The sequence below is a fragment of the Scomber japonicus genome, chromosome 9 (genome assembly GCF_027409825.1).
Source record: "Scomber japonicus isolate fScoJap1 chromosome 9, fScoJap1.pri, whole genome shotgun sequence".
Classification (NCBI taxonomy): Eukaryota; Metazoa; Chordata; class Actinopteri; order Scombriformes; family Scombridae; genus Scomber; species Scomber japonicus.
Window position 1 is genome coordinate 35,892,776 of NC_070586.1, and position 17,072 is coordinate 35,909,847.

General features: G+C 38.5%; 1 protein-coding gene across 1 annotated transcript in view; it reads left to right on the forward strand.

The window, feature by feature from the left end:
- The window catches only part of cacna1ba (calcium channel, voltage-dependent, N type, alpha 1B subunit, a), a 172,499-nt gene that overhangs the window by 113,167 nt on the left and 42,260 nt on the right, over positions 1-17,072 (forward strand). The window contains exons 21-28 of the mRNA XM_053325836.1: positions 815-1,606; positions 6,983-7,176; positions 8,138-8,258; positions 8,589-8,718; positions 8,981-9,040; positions 9,564-9,670; positions 10,210-10,221; positions 13,258-13,278. Of these exons, the coding sequence (XP_053181811.1) occupies positions 815-1,606; positions 6,983-7,176; positions 8,138-8,258; positions 8,589-8,718; positions 8,981-9,040; positions 9,564-9,670; positions 10,210-10,221; positions 13,258-13,278 (1,437 nt within the window). The remainder of the gene's footprint in view (positions 1-814; positions 1,607-6,982; positions 7,177-8,137; positions 8,259-8,588; positions 8,719-8,980; positions 9,041-9,563; positions 9,671-10,209; positions 10,222-13,257; positions 13,279-17,072) is intronic.

Below are 17,072 nucleotides of genomic sequence, written 5' to 3' on the forward strand. Positions count from 1 at the left end.
ACCACGTTATTTAAACAGAGCATTCATGCCATGCACACCATGGTATGGGCATTTCTGTTCATTCAGTGAGTCCAATCTAAATCTCATGTTTTCATCCACCTCTGAGCTGGGCTTCTTACAAAGCATAGTTCAGTGTGCTTGCTGTTGAAATTTGAGACCTGTATGAGGTAAGTATGAAGAAGGCAGGATGGCGGAGCTCTGAGAACATGGGATAAAGTCATTTTCCATTCATAATCTATGTAGTTAACAGATGGACCCCTCTCATGAAATGCCCCCTTTGATGATGGCGTTCTTAATAAAAAAAGTTCCACAGTAAAAACCGATGAAAAGACAGCACTATTTTTAGTCTATTCAGTATTAAAAGTGCATGCGTTCAGTCATTTCAAAGTACTGTGCCATGCTTGGCTTGTGTTCAGGCATATTCATGGATGAGCTCTCTCCACAGTAGACAGTTTTGATAAATGTAGCCAGTGGTTTGCTGTGTTGAAAGCTCAATTGCACCTTGGTCATACTGTTAATCACCCAGCATGTAGGGACTACATGTGTGCCATCACTAGATGTAAAATGAGATATACTGCTGGTTTTATGTGCTGTGAAGTAAATAAAGTGCATACCTAATGAATGTGTCAGACCTCAAAGGAAACCCTGCTTGTTGTGTATCGATTAGAAAGGCTTATATCTTATGTAGAAATGAAACTGACATCAGATTAGAGGATTTAGTAGATGCTTTACATTTTTACTGTATTTTACTGTATATTGTAATATCAGTGTCCTGGTGGTTTTGACTTGTCCGGTTCTTCTGCCTCTCCACTAGTAAGGAGCAGCAGAAGTCCATGAAGACGATGTCAGTGTGGGAGCAGAGGGCCAACCAGCTGAGAAGGCAGAACCGAGCAAGCTGTGAGGCCCTCTACAGTGAGCTGGAGCCCGAGGAACGTCTGCGCCTGTCCACAGCGCTCCACATCCGGCCAGACATGAAGACCCACCTTGACCGTCCACTTGTTGTTGAGCCCCGGGATGGTCCTTTGCTCGGCGGCCACCAGCACCACCATCACAAGTCCTGCATACCAGATGAAGACGAGACCGCCACCGACCCTCCTCCTCCTCTGCCTCCCCAGCCCCGCCGCCGCCACCACCACAGAGACAGGGACCGAACCAGAACCAGGGAGGAGACGAATAACAACGGTGAAACCAGTAAGGAGGGCAGGCACCATGTCCATCACAGCCGCTCCAAAGATCACAATGGCAGCAGGGGCAAAGAGGAGAAGAGCGAGAGGTCCCGGAGCCAGGAGGGAGGCAGGAGGCATCACCATCAGAGCTCGGTGGATGACAGTGGAGGTGGAGGAGTCACGAACGAAAGAGAGCATCGGCATCATCATTCACACCGGCAGTCTCAAGAGGGCAATGGGACAGTGAACAGTGGAGGGCGGGGAGAGCGAAGATCCCACCACAAAGATGGACGTTCATTTAACAGGGATGGGGATAGGAATTCCAGAGGAGATGGTGGGGCCAATGGAGAGAGGAGGAGACATCGGACCCATGGATCCAGGGGCCAATCCACAGCTGAAGGAGAGGAATCCAATGACAGAGAGAAAACGCACTGTCATAGGTAAACACCATAACTACTTTATGGCCTCTACTCACAATGTGATCTTTACAGGAATGTCAATAATACATAAGCAGGACCTTAATACAGCAGTGTTCCAAATTCAAGTGAATCCAGCAAGAGATGATGCTCCCCGTAGATACCAAGGTACCAGAGTCATGTATGCTGCTGCGTGCTGTCCCTGAAACGGGCAAGGTCAATTTTATTTCTAAAACGGTAAATCACAACAGAAGTTTTCTCAGCACACTTCTCACAGACACCTATTTACAGATACCCAACATTCCTCCATGAGCAGCACTTGGCAACAGTAACAAGGAAAAACTCCCCTTTAACAGGAAGAAACCCCAAGCAGAACTGGACTCTAGGTGGTCGACCATCTGCTTTGACAGGTTGGGTTGAGATAGGAAGAGGGAGGTGGAGAGCAGCAATAAGAGACATAGAGAAGCAGAAAGTAGAAAAGTAGTAGAAGTAGAAAAATGACTAATAATAATAGCAGCAGCAGTGGGCTGGTCAACTGTCGTTCCACAGCTGAAGATCACCTGATGAAAGGAACTCAGTGCATCATGGTAAGTCCCTCTGCAGTCTAGGCCTATAGCAGTAGAAATAGGGGCTGATTCAAGGAAAGTCTGGGCTGCCTGACAATTAAGGGCTTTGTGAATGAGGAGAAGGATTTTCTGTTTGGACAGCCTGATAATAAAAAATCACAATAATTTAGCCATCCCAAAAAATGCATGGACTACCCAGCTAGCAATTTTTTGTTCTAAAAATGTTCTGAGAATGTTACCTTTAATGTTCTCACAATGTTTTTTGCGGGAAGTTTTCTTTAAGTTCTGAGAACGTTATGGAGGAACGTTCTCTAAAAACATTCTAAAAATGATTTGTGATAACATTTTTAAAATATTGAATGAAAATATTGCTATAACATTATAATCCTAATGTTTTACTGATGTTTTTTGCGGGAAGTTTTCTTTAAGTTCTGAGAACGTTATGGAGGAACGTTCTCTAAAAACTTTCTAAAAATGATTTGTGATAACATTTTTAAAATATTGAATAAAAATATTGCTATAACATTAGGCTATATCCTAATGTTTTACTGATGTTTTTAGCGGGTAGTTTTCTTTAAGTTCCCAGAACGTTATGGAGGAACGTTCTCTAAAAACTTTCTAACAACATTTTGTGATAACATACTTACAATGTTACTAATGAAAACATTGCTACAACATTATACCCAAATGCTCTTGAAAATGTTTACAGCTGAGTTTCAGAATTATACTACTTAAGAACTGGATAACATGCTTTGAAATTTTTTTTAACAATGTTATGTTATGATATTTAAACATTGAAATATGACATCACCTTTCAATTTCAGGATTAATGTTTCCTGAGTGAGCACTGGTCACTAGGATCACTGATAATTTACTTCAAAATAGAATTGGACTACAAACCAAAAAATGTTTCACAACATTAATTTATTTATTTTCATGAATTTGAACTGGTCTTCAGCACTGGGAGCCTATGGACTGTGGGTGGGGATGAATGAAAATGAAATGGGGTTTCAGCTGAAAAAGCTGTTGAAGTCTCCCGAAGCTGTGAAAAAGCTGTACTGAACAATCACAGGGTCACAGGCATGGCAGGAAGAAAGCGGGAATACGCGGATCCATCCGCAGGGAGACCAGGGAAAGAAAAAAAACGCTCCGACCTCTCTTCTCTCTCCACACGTCCTTTAAGCATATTAACCAGATTTAGACACAATACCACCGCTATTTCATGACAAATTAACGTGAAGACTGTTTTAACATTACATTACGCACATGTACATGATATGCTAAGCTAACTAGCCGGCCGCTAACTAACATCACATAATGTTTTTACCACTATAACTGTTAGTTACAGAACAGAATAAAAAGTATGCACTTAATTACCTTCTTTCTGGTTATGAAACGAGTTATTATCAGGACCAACGGGTAGTCGACCTTCCAGATAAAACTCATAAAACTCTCCGTTACACTCTGCTCTTCTCTCCCTTCACCACAACAGTACATCTGCTCGCAGCAAAACACACTACCTTGACCTGCGCCACATGTCCCGCCCCTTTTTTTTAACCCCCCCCCACACACACACACACACACAAAAAAAACAACAACAATTTACGAACTACAACGGGGTATAATTTCAGGTCCCTGAATTTTTTCCCCATAACCTGAAGTATCAACAACGTCCTCAAAACATTTTCTAAATATTACTTAGTAAATGTTCTTTATGTGATGCCATTTAACATTGTGGGAACATTGTATAAGTAACATTGTATAATCGGTTACCTACACATTGTTCCTAAAATATCCTCAGAATGTTGCAGACAAAACGTTCTTCCTTTGTTTACAGATCACATTAAAGAAACATTGTGTGAGAAACATTCTGTGATCTGATGCATCAATAACATCTTGAAAACATTTTCCACATATTTCTTTGTGATATTCTTCATTTATCATCATATAACATTGTAAGAATGTTTCATAAATAACATAATATAATCCGAGGCCTTAACAACATACTGAAAACGTTTTCTGAATGTTGCTTTGAGAATGTTCCTTTGTTGTTTTCTTGTAACGTAAAGGAAATGTTGTATAGAAGAACATTCAATAATCCCCATAACCTGAAGTATCAACAACATCCTCAAAACATTTTTAGAATATTATTTTGAAAATGTTCTTTGTGTGACATCATATAATATTGTTGGAACATTTTATTGATAACATTCTGTAATCTGTTACCTACACTTTGTTCCTAAAATATCCTCAGAATGCCATAGATAAAATGTTCTTCCTATGTTTCTAAATGACAATCAATAACATTGTGAAAACACTTGTGAAAAATGTTCCTTCCTAATTTTTGTAGAACATTGTAAGAATGTTTTATAAATAACATATTGCAATCAGAGGCCGTAATAACATACTGAAAATGTTTTTCAAATGTTTTTTTGAGAATGTCTTTCCTTGGTTATATTGGAACATTGTGATAATGTTTTATACGGGAACATTCAATAATTGTTTACCTCACAAACATCCTCCTAACATCCTTAAAATGTTACATCTAAAACATTCTATCTTTGTTAACATTTAACAATACAGGAACATTATTTGAAATAATAAACATCATTATGATGTTCTTTGAACATTAGATAAAAACGTTTTCTATAAAACATAAACAGAACCTGTAGGGAATGTTAGCCAATGGTGTGGGAACGTTCCCTGCTAGCTGGGTAGTTTTTCTGCATCTTTCTGAGACAAGATATGCCTGAGTTTTTCCAATGTTACATTAATGAAGGCAGTCTTTGAAATGTGTTTTATGTGGGAGTTAAAGGACATATCCTGGTCAAAGATAACTTTTATTTTAGATTATTAACAGTGGCGCTGGAGGCCAGTATAATGCCATCCAGAGTAGTTCTATCATTAGATGATGTGTTTCTAAGGCGTTTATTTATGTCCTTAAGGCATGTTTGTAGTTTAGTTAACTGATTGCTTTCATCTGGCTTCATTGATAAATATAATTGGGTATCATCTGCATAACAGTGAACATTTATGGAGCGTTTCCTAATAATATTACCTAAAGAAAGGATGTATAAGGTGAATAGTATTGGTCCAAGTATAGAACCATATGGAACTCTGTGTACCAGCTTAATGCAGTTCCTTTAATGCCAATTATATGTTCCATTCTCTTGAATATGATTTGATGGTCAATGGTGTCAAACACAGAAACACTCTAAGATCAGTACAGAGAGGTCCTTTGTCTGATATTGTGTGTGTGAAAGTTGTGTATTTCACCAGTGTAGTGATGCGGTCTGTGCTGACGCGCTCAAATTAATTATAGTTATCTAGAAAGTCACACAACTGATAGGAGACTGCATTCTCAAGGATCGTAGTAAGAAAGGGAAGGTTAGATATATGTCTATGATTGACTAAAACGCCTGAATAAAAAGTAGGCCTTTTAAGAAGTGGTTGAATTACAGCTACTCTAAAGGACTGTGCTACATATCCTGTTACTAAAGACAGATTGACCACATCTGGTAAAGAAGTGATAAATAAGGTTAAAAGTTCCTAAAGCAGCCTGGGATGATGTTTAAGAGACAGGTTGATGGTTTCGATGAAGAAATCGTTAGTTCAGAAAGGTCAATTGGAGAAACAGACAGTCTGAATATATATCAAATTTTACAGCTGTTTTTAAGGCTCCTGTGTTAGATGATAAATTAGTCCCAATTGAGGGCAGGAGGTGATGAATTTTGTCCCTAATAGTTAGAATTGTATTTTTAAAGAAACTCATGAAGTCATCACTACTGAGAGCTATAGGATTACATGGATCAATAGAGTTATGACTCTTTGTCAGGCTGGCCAAAGTACTAAAAAGGAACCTAGGGCTGTTTTTATTCGCCTCTATTAATGATGAGTAATACAGAGGACTTGCATTACAGAGGACCTGCCTATATATTTTAAGACTATTTTGAAGACTAAGTGAGATTCTTCCAGTTTGGTGGAACACCATATCCTTTCAAATGTCTGTGTTTGCTTTAATGTGTGGGTTTTGGAGTTACACCATGGAGCTATGCTCTTTTGTTTCATTATCTTCTTCTTTAAAGGAGCGATGGGGCTGAGTTGTTCGCAGTGAGCCTGCAACACTATCAACAAGATAATCCATTTGGGAGGGACTAAAGTTAGCACAAGAGTCCTCTGTTCTATTGAGACCTAGCATTGGATTCAGTGCTGATAGAAGTGCTTCCTCAAATTTAGTTACAGTACTATCAGATAGACATCAATGGGAAGTCATTTTTGTCTCATAGTGTGTAATCCAATAGTTGGTATTCAAAAGTGATCAAATAATGCTCTGATAAAATAGATACAATGTTTAATTTGGATACCATAGGTTAAAAGAGTGAGTGTGTTTATTAACAATTAAGAAAGAAAGCCAATTAAGTCTAATAATGAGATAAGTGTAGTGCTAAGGCTATCATTATTGACATCCACATGAATATTAACATCACCTACTATAATTACTTTATCTGTAGTAAGGACTACGTTTAATAAAATTTCAAAACTCAATTTGAAATTCACAGAGCAGGCCAGGAATGTGGTACACTTAAACAAATAGAATTGGATAACGATAAGGTTTTACAGGTTGGTTGTGAAAAACTAAGAACAAGGCAGCAGACGCCTTTTCTCCCTGTCTATCTATCTGTCTATCTGTCTGTCTGTCTGTCTGTCTGTCTGTCTGTCTGTCTGTCTGTCTATCTATCTATCTATCTATCTATCTATCTATCTATCTATCTAATCTATCTAATCTATCTATCTATCTATCTATCTATCTAATCTATTTATTTATTTATTCTAGGGACAGGTTTGGTGACTCAGAGGGGGAGTCTCTAGCCATCTCCCCCCAGAAGGGCTCTGTGGAGCCCAACTGGCCTCTTGACCAACCTGAGGACTCAGACAACCAGAGGAACGTCAGACGAACTGGCCAAACCTCTATCCAAATTCCTCCTGTGACCATCACATCCCCACCTGGAGAGACCACACTTATACAATGTCAGTACCTACCAAGGCCTACCGGATGCAAACACCATCAAATGTAGATGACTTCAAGTTCAGCTATTTGATTAAAGGTTTTGGTTCATGGGCGCGCAGGTGGTCGAGTGGTTAGAGCGCATGCCACATACGCAGCCGACCCCGGTTCGAATCCTGATCGGAGGTCCTTTGCTGCATGTCACCCCCCCTCTCTCTCCCATGTTTCCTGTCTATCTACTGATCAATAAAGGCGTCTATGCCAACAAAATCTTTAAAAAAAAAAAAAAAAAAAAAGGTTTTGGTTCATAGCCACTTACAGCAAAGCCAAATACTTTAACCAAAGTACAAAGGTGAAAGATGTACTCTGAAAAGAAAGATGAGGTAAATCTGACAAAGCAGAGCATCTGCTCCTTAACTTCTGGGCCAAGAGATGATCTTCTTATTGTACATGTATTTTTTCTAATTTAATGAAGTAAAAGATGTCTGAAAATGTCCACAAAAAAGAATCATGGCATCTAGCAAAAATCTAGAAATGCCTTCATATGCCTTTGAAGTACAATATGAGGGTACCAGAAAGAAAGCAGGGTCTGAGACAATATCTTAAAAAGCATAATTTGGTATACACAAATGTGACCAAAACATAGAACTATAGGTATCTACAGACTGACAATAAGCAGTGTTAGCTTCCTCAGATATTCCGGAAAGCCTGACTTTAAATGGTGACTATGGTGAATCGTTCATTGTTAATAGACTATGCCTAGCAGAGGTAGAAAAACAGATCCAAGAAAATCTCCAATGATGTTTTCAGGACTATACCTCAGTTATGGATATGGTTAGGGATTTCAGGGCAAACCTATCATTGCTTGACTTCTAATTGTGAAGTAAAAATTATTAAAATAACCCACAGTGTTTGGTGAGACTGCTCAACAGTCAACTATGAGTGTCATGACCCAGGCCAACATGTTGTAATGTGTCTTTCCAGTGAACAGTATTGACTGTGAGACAATGCCTATGAATGAGAAGACCTTGGAGGATCTCAGTCAGAGTGGACCCAAACCCATCCTGCCTTACAGTTCCATGTTCATGTTTGGACAGGCCAATCCGTGAGTCACCTCGACCTTCTCCATCTACTGATTCACCTCCCAGTAGGACCTTGTTACTATAGACGTTAGACCATGGAGAGATCAGATGACATCAGCTATTTTTTCGTGTGTATAATAATTACATCATGATACCAGGAAGACACCCAACCCTACCATCTAGCAACCCTAGATCTAGCCCACCTCCACACACCGTCTTCCCTCCTAGTTAAAGCAGGAAGGTTCTATGGTCTAACTCTACCCAAATTTCCCCCTGGCTAGTTTCATTATTGTCTACCCCTCACTGTTGCCCTCCATGTCTCCTCTCTTTGTGTCCCTGCCTCTCTCCTCCAGGGTGAGGCGGTTATGTCACTATATTGTGACTATGCGTTATTTTGAGATGTCCATCCTGGTTGTCATTGCCATGAGCAGTATCGCTTTGGCAGCAGAGGATCCTGTCTGGACCAATGCTCCCCGCAACAATGTAAGTCATGAACATGACAAATAAATGCAAGTCATTCTCACATACAAAATTGAAAAAAGAGGCGTTTCATCTGAAATATTTTTCTTGTGAGTGGTTAATTTATTATTTCAATTAACCTGTTAAGTAATGAGATCATAGGTACTAGTAGATCGTTGACTCCGGTCCTCCATCCTTACACATTAACATGTGACATGTGTATGAAACACATTGTGCATTTCTTCATTTTTTCAGCTCCCATACTGAGTCAGTCTCTCTTTCACAGGTGCTTAAATATCTGGACTACGCCTTCACTGGGGTTTTCACTTTCGAAATGGTGATTAAGGTAAACGTACATTAAAAATAAACTAATATCTTCATTAGCTCTTCGTCTTCCACTAAACTTTTCTTCCTCAGAGTTTAAGTGACGACAGTGTATTCAATTATAATTAATCAGAAGTGAAGTTGCTGACTCATCACATTTTGCGTTTACTGAAAGTACTTAAGTGATGAATGTTGAGAGGCCAGTGACAGTCAATTCCAGGACTTTACCTCATTGTGACCATGCTGATGCACTCAGGATATTAGACTACATTACTGTCCCTGTTAATTAATAACTACTGTGTCTTCATACTGTCCATCATCTTCATAAACAGACATATTCAGACTATTGTAATTCATTTCAAAATGCTTTCTGAATTGGTCAATTTATTGATTAATATTCAATATATATGTTATATAACAGACTTGCCCAGTGTAGACTATGAACATAGTTCCATACCAAAATTAAGGTAAGTTGAACTAAATAAAATGTAATGAAATAAAACAACAGCATAAAGGAATGACTAATAGTGGTGTGTTTGGTGTAGATGGTGGACCTGGGGCTGCTGCTTCATCCTGGAGCTTACTTCAGAGACCTGTGGAACATTTTAGACTTCATTGTGGTCAGTGGGGCGCTGGTGGCTTTTGCATTTTCGTAAGTTCAAAAGTTCTCCTTTTTTGTCATAAAATAAGATGTCTCCGGTTTGTTAATTGTTAATCCTGATCAGATCAGATTTGGTGGATACATCTGGTGACTGGTGGTCCAATCAGGTGTAATATATACTTTATCCCAAAATTCAACTAGAAAAATATACACAGCACCTAGTCTGCAAAATATCTACCATTTCTACCATTTTCACACTTCTAAAAAAGTCATTTAATGTTGTTTTAAATGTGTTTGAATGTAATGTGATGAAATGATTTGGTGTTATCTGTCTTATGCAAATACTATTTTAGGCTCTTGCCTTTACTGCAGGTCACAGCTTTTCCTTTTAGTCTAACCCTGCTAATCACTTATGATGTATTTATAAAATATCTAAATACATACCAGTGTCACTATGAATCCTGATGTGGTCATCTGCATAAAAAAAGCCGGAAAACGACAGCAAAACACCAAGAAGAACAAGAAGTGTGTGAGTGTTTTGTTTATTGACATGATCCTCTCCCTGTTTCTGTGCTGGGATCGTTTTGAAGGAGCTTCATGGGGTAATGCCTCCTCTACCTCTCTCATCTTGCCTGTCTATGTCATTATTCATATGAATGTATGTGAGAGAGAAAACATACATTGCGTTACACTGCAAAAACAAGTAATTTCCTCACATATTCAGTCTTACTAAAGGTCTTCTTTAAAGGCCTATCAGAGGATGAGTGCAACTCTTCTTTCTCCAAGACTATTGTTGGTTTCATTCAAAGTTAATATAAATTCAAATTCATTCAAATAAAATCCAACTCTTATTCTTAGTAGTTTAATGAATGTATTTTGTGATGAAGTGTGAAAGTATTAAAGTTACTCTGTGGGTTGGGTGAGTAACACTGAATGTAAACAGAATGTTTGTTTACAAGAAAACTCCACAGTGCAACTTGTTTTATTGTAACAACTCTTCCTAAATCTGCCCTGTCTATTTCTATAAACTATAATTGTGCCTCAATTCTGAGGAGAGAAAATTAGTTATTTATTGTAGAGAAATGATTATCATACAATGGAAAATTCAAAATCTTTGCAATGAAAGTCTTCCATCATCCAGAATTAAGACACAAATATAATCTGTGCACAAACGTGTTCTTGTAGTCAGCGCATTCCCCAAATTCCCTGAACTGAATTATGACTGAATTATGTTTTGTTTTTTCTCAAAACACAACATACTCGGCAGCCTCACTGCATTCTGGTCCAGGAAAGCCTACTGTGCATGGAAAGTTGCCTGCAAAAGTAGCCAAACAACAAAATCAACTCAGTTTGAGCTGTTAGGGTCAATCACTTAAATTAGCCTGTAAGACATGCAGTATATGAATGAAATTGCTTGTGAACATGGGTGTGTTTTTGCAGTGTGTACTGTTGTGCCTGGGACACACTCCCATCTTGTCATCTTCCTGTACTTGGCCCTCATGTGCTTGGCTAAAGATCCTTACTCCATGCGCTCCTCTTCTATAGAGGGGCACGTCACCTGCGTGTTCATCATCTTTATCTTCCTCAAGACTGTGAGGGGGAGGTACTTTCATCTGCACTTTGCCTAGCCACAACTCTGCTTGGACTGGAATGATACCATCAATTCCACATTTCTATTATTAATTTACCAGAGGCTCGCTAATGTAACAAGCAAGCTGCTCCCAGAGGGCAGGAGTGCATCTCAGAGAATATTGATCTTCTCTGTGATCTAAGTATGCACGTTAAATAGACAATATGGCATGTATGCTGTTAGGTGTAGGTTTATAATGACTATCTAATGACCATACTGTCATATAATTTCCATTTACATGCAATTTGTTTTACTCAACCTTACTGGGAACTTTATCTGTCCGACTCAGCATCATACTGTAGATAAAGATGCATGGTTTTGTCCCAGACCTGTGCCGAAAAGCCTTTCCTTTCATGAGTGGAATTTATGCTTCTAGAGACAAAAGTAACAGTCCAATAGTAAATAAATGAGGCATTATGAAATAAAAATATATGAATACATGCAGGGAAAAGGTAAAGTAATATCCTGCTAACCAGCTAGCTTACTACCTACAGTAATAACTGAGTATCTCACTTAACGTTACACTGTCTCAAATCACGTACTTCTGTTAGTACACTTCTGTGTAGTACACTGTGTACACTGTACGCTCTGTATTTACTTATGTAGTGCACAATTTCGACAAACATGGCCATTGCTCATTAACTGGAAATGACATTTAGCTAGTTAGCAAGCTAGCGTTAGCATTCGCAGTACCAAGTCATTACAGAATGCTAAATTAAGCCAATAAACCTACTGATAGTTTGTATGTAACAAGAATATAGCGGTCGTTAGTGCAAAAAACACACAATGACGCATTTGTATAATGCAGCGTAGTTACAGTGTCCTCAGTGACCATTTCTAGTTTGAAAAGTGGTCCCTCACTTTCTGCTACGTAGCCAAGATGGCAACCATGAAGAGCGCGAAGTGTAGTAAGTACAGAAGTACAAGATTTGAGACACAGCTTTTTTGTGAACAGCAGTAAAATAAATAAATAAACAAGCACATAATGATAATGGGCTTAGTTTAATTATTTATTTATTTAGAATTTCATGATTATAGTACATATATATATATATATATAGTACATATATCGCTTATATATAATGCCTCATTTATTTATTGAATATTGAACACTTTGGATCTCTGTAGTTAGGATTCTGTCTTCTTATACATTAAATCTCACAAATCTAATGCCTTCACAGGTTAAATAAAATTCAAACAAATTACTTGTGAAAGCTATTTGGCTCCAGGTCCCTCCCGTATTGGGAGTTACAGATAAAAAGTCCTGATTGATTGACAGCTGTCATCCACTCTCCACACATGTCTCTGGATCTTGTCCTGCCTGCCATCCACCCAACCGAATGTGTGTTGTGAGGACAACAAACCATAACATCCCCATCAAAGCCGAATCCGTTAATCTGTGTCATCTCACCTACTAGAAGCGCTCAAGTGTTTAGCTCAGTCTGCAGCTTTTTGATGCATTTCACATTCAGTGCTGCAGAAACATCACCTTTATTATCAGCTACTAGTCATAACCTGGTTTCAGGGCTGGGAGGATTATTGTGTTTATTTTATTATAATTATTAGTATTACTATTTAGTGTACTGTTCAAATGCAGTACGTTGTAGAAATTAGTGTTTTTTCCTTGTGTTTTGGTTGAGACTGAGAAGTTGTAGCAGCTTGAAATTATAGCTGAGGAAGTGCCTGTCATAATTACCAACAGTCTTGATTTGTGTCAGTTCAGTGATAGGCTTCTTTTAAAAATAACAGGCACAGTCAGCATCCAATCACAGCAACTACAGTATTTCCTTCTCATATGGCCTAATCTAGCTGACTCCATTGTGGAGCCTGGGGACTTACCCAGTTGTCTGCTACCAACCAAAATATAAATCATTTTATATCTGTTTTCATTAATAGAAAGTAATATGGTGTTGTCATTTGATGCAAACATTTGCTTTATTTTGTTTGTGTGTGTGAAGCATCCATAAATGTGCTGTACCTTGTTTTACCACTGTTTTCCCCCAAGTAGATCGCAACAAGGTGTGACCAGGTGGGGAACCCCCCTATGCCACCCTGACCCACACCCCAACCCCTCCTCCTTACCCTGTACCCAAACCTTCCCCTAACCCTTTTCCCTGAAATCCAAACCCTGTCTAACTCCCATTCTTCTTATACTTAATGAGCTTCATGTATAAAGAGTTAAACCCATAAATCCAGTGAATCAAATGTCTTTTAAACACAACAATAACATTTGTCTGACAGCTTTCAACTGAAACCTGCCTCTACCTACCAAAACCACTAAATTATGTACTCCCCCATTTGTGCAAATAATTCCATATCTAACATTCATATTTCATTGATCATAACTCAAATAAGCAACAAAGTTATTTTAAATGACCTACATGCTTGTTTTAATAATACACATTTTTTAAAAATAGTTTATACAATTTTATTTTTATATTTCAGTTTGAAAAGAAACTTGTCATTTAAAGGTCAGAGTCTTGTCTTGTTCACTCTCTCTTCCCTCACATCAGCCACTTTGTACCTTAGTAATAGCTTGCACAAGCACACACACTGCCACACTAATCAGCAGCAAGTGCAAGGTTATCAGGGGAGGTGAATCAATAAGGATGAATAACAGAAAAATCAGCAAAGTTGTGAGTATTAATAGTGACTTTTAACAAATCAAAATCTATCCTTTAAACTATTTTTATAATCCATACTTTTCAGGATAAAGAGAGAGAGAGAGAGACTCTAGAGTCTAGTAGAGGTAAAAAATAGAGCAGTGTTGAGACAGTGGAAGAGGGATTTTGTTTTCAGGGACCAGCTCTCTGTTCTTGTTCCAGGAAAATGATGAACAGTTGTGGCCTCAGCCACGTCTGAGCCAGATGTCCTCATTATCATTTGAACCCTCACATCCCCCTCAGCGTCTGACAGACTTTTGTCACATTTTAGCCTCTGTAAAGATTCCCATTCTCTCTTGCCTCCACAGTACATCAGGGGGTTGAGGCGTGTTCTTTGAAAGCTATCAGAATATCTAATGTGGTTGTTCCTTTAAGCCCTCATTGTAACTGTGTGAGTGTCTGGTCTAAAGAAAAAAAAGTAAACAAAACACTGTGAATGCATGCTAGACTAATGTGCATCATAGCATGGAAGTTGTTGCATGTGGTTATGGTTGGAGTGAAGGGACGTCATGAGGCTACAGAAAAAGACATCATCATATCACATAGATACCATGCTGTTTGTAACTGCAGTGGTTCACAAAGTGGAGGGCAAATTATTTTTAGGAGTTTCTGCCTGAAAACGAGCGCCTGAAACTGTTGACTATATAGCATCATTTCCACTACAGGAACTGTGGGGTAATTTAATGGGGCTGTGACCATTGGTGTGTGTCTCCATAGCAGGAACCGCCCCTAAAGGACAATCTCCCAGAACCTTTACGGGGGCAAAACGAGACCCTGACTTTACAGAATGATGTTGTGTTGCGTTGTTGCAAAAGTCAAGCCTGGTCCAGTTTATTTGCCAAATGAGCACTTCACTGCTTGTTGAGCCCTCTGCAGTGGCACCAACTGCACCAATGCACTGCCCATATTCAAATTTTATTCACGCAGAGCCAATGTCAGCCTGAATGCCGCCTAACAGAGCATAGCTCAACTCACAGCCAACCTTGAAACTTTCAATCGTATTACACGGTCATCATTTGCTCAGTTGTCATGGAATTGTGTCTGTTGAAATGCAAGAACAGCAGCGGTTATAATCTCATCCGTAGCACTTTAAGAACTTAACGTCCATGTTGGCTCAAAGTTAATCACCACATTGTGTTCTTGACCTTTGAAATAACTACTTGACAAAACAACCCCAACTCACTACTGAGCAGTATGAACTTTAAGGAGCATTATTGATTTTTTTTTTTTTTTTTTTTTTGTGGACACTTTTGAGAAGCCAACAAGCTCTAAACACAACACTAATCTATGATCACTTTAGTTTTGCATATCATATTAGCAAAAAGTTGCACTTATTTTAGGTGTGGGTTGATCTTCATCCACTCTGAAGAAATCTGGCTCAGCTACTTAATGCTCCTCTGTGTTCACCTAGTCACTGACTGTCTGTGAACCAAACGTCACAGGCTGTAAAACCCCAAAAAATGAGGTGAAAGAGTGTACTGTGGTCATAATTATGTGTTTTTTTATTTATTCTTTACTATGGAAAACACCTTACCAATGGTGCTTGAGTAAGGTGGACAATGAGACTTTTTATCCTCCCACTTTCAGGCGTTACGATAATAAAGATGTAATGTCTAAGCCTTAAACAGCATATGAACAGTTGAAATTTAATCAATCAATCTTTATTTATGTAGCGCCATATCACAACAAAAGTCATCTCAAGGTACTCTACATGTAGAGCAGGTCCAGTCCGAGATCTTTAATTTAAACAGACCCAACATTCCCACATGAGCAGCACTTGGTGACAGCAGCAAGGAAACGCTCCCTTTTAACGGGACCATCTGCCTCAACCCATTGGGGTTTAGGGAGAGACAGGGAGAAGAGGGAAACGGGTACTGTAAAGAGGAGAGGGAGAGAGGAGAGTGAGTCAAAGTGACAAACAATCAAACAATTGGTGAGGGGAATTTTCCTGACCTTGAAATTAGATTATCCTGTCTGTATGGTGTGCAGTTAATTGCTGGGAGGAGACAAGCAAATAGGTGGCACAAGTGACTTATTGGTGTTTTTAAAGGAAAATTGGTTTTAGACATCTCAGAAAGTGCATCTGTTTTTGGAGTAAAGTCATTCTAAAGAAAACAATATACTGACAGTAACAGCTTAATCCTTTCAATTAGACACTCTCCAACCAAAATCGGCACTGAATATAATGTTTAATGTGATTAAAGTATCTGTATTGATCTTTTAAATGAATGTGGATGATTATTAAAGTAGGCTGTTTCTACTGTATGGCAGTACTGATACATTGATAAATCAGCAGCCTCCTTGTGTAACAATTACTAAACTATGACATCATTTACAAGGTGAGATAGGCTACAATAGAGTTAGGCTGAAATAGCATTGGTCCGATAATGATTGTTGTGTCATCCAAAGCTGGATGTCCCCACACTTCTGAATTCATTCTGGTAAAGCTGTATCTTACATATTCAAAACTGAACAGCAACTGGATGGATTAGTAATATAAAATTATGGATTAGTACAATTTTACAAACTCATACAATGAAGTAACCTTCATGTCAGTACTGTTAAGAGTCTAAACAGAAGCTCAAACACAGTTTTATCAAATAGGTGGTTGGGGTGTAATGACGGTAAATCTTGTATATTTCAGATGTAATAGCCTATTTTAGTGCTGGGGTGGAGTGTAAATAGTGATATACACCAGTGAAAGATAAAAGTACAGTTTACTGATGCAAGCAGGTTTATTCTGTCAGTGTTCGTCTTGCTGGCCTTATATTAATGTCATTTTATGAAGATGCTTTCAAGATGAATCAATGAACGGTTAGCAGGATATACAGACCAGAGAGAAGAACATTTAAAAGCTGTGGGCATGTAAGCATTGAGCCTTTGATCTAATGTATACTTGGGATATTGCTGTATTTTTTTATCAATCCCAAAGCGTCTTAGCAAGTTTGACCAAAATAATTTATTAAAAGATAGCAAGATATGGCCTTTTGACATTTGCTGTCTGCACATTTTATGTGACACTATCCTTGGAAATGTGTTTCTTATCATCGTTTTCAGGGTTCTTTGATGTGCTTATTCAGCAAAGGCCTAACAGCAATGATAGCCCCACAATATTTGACACTTTGTCGGAGATTTTAAAGAACTTCTTATATGTCAGAAG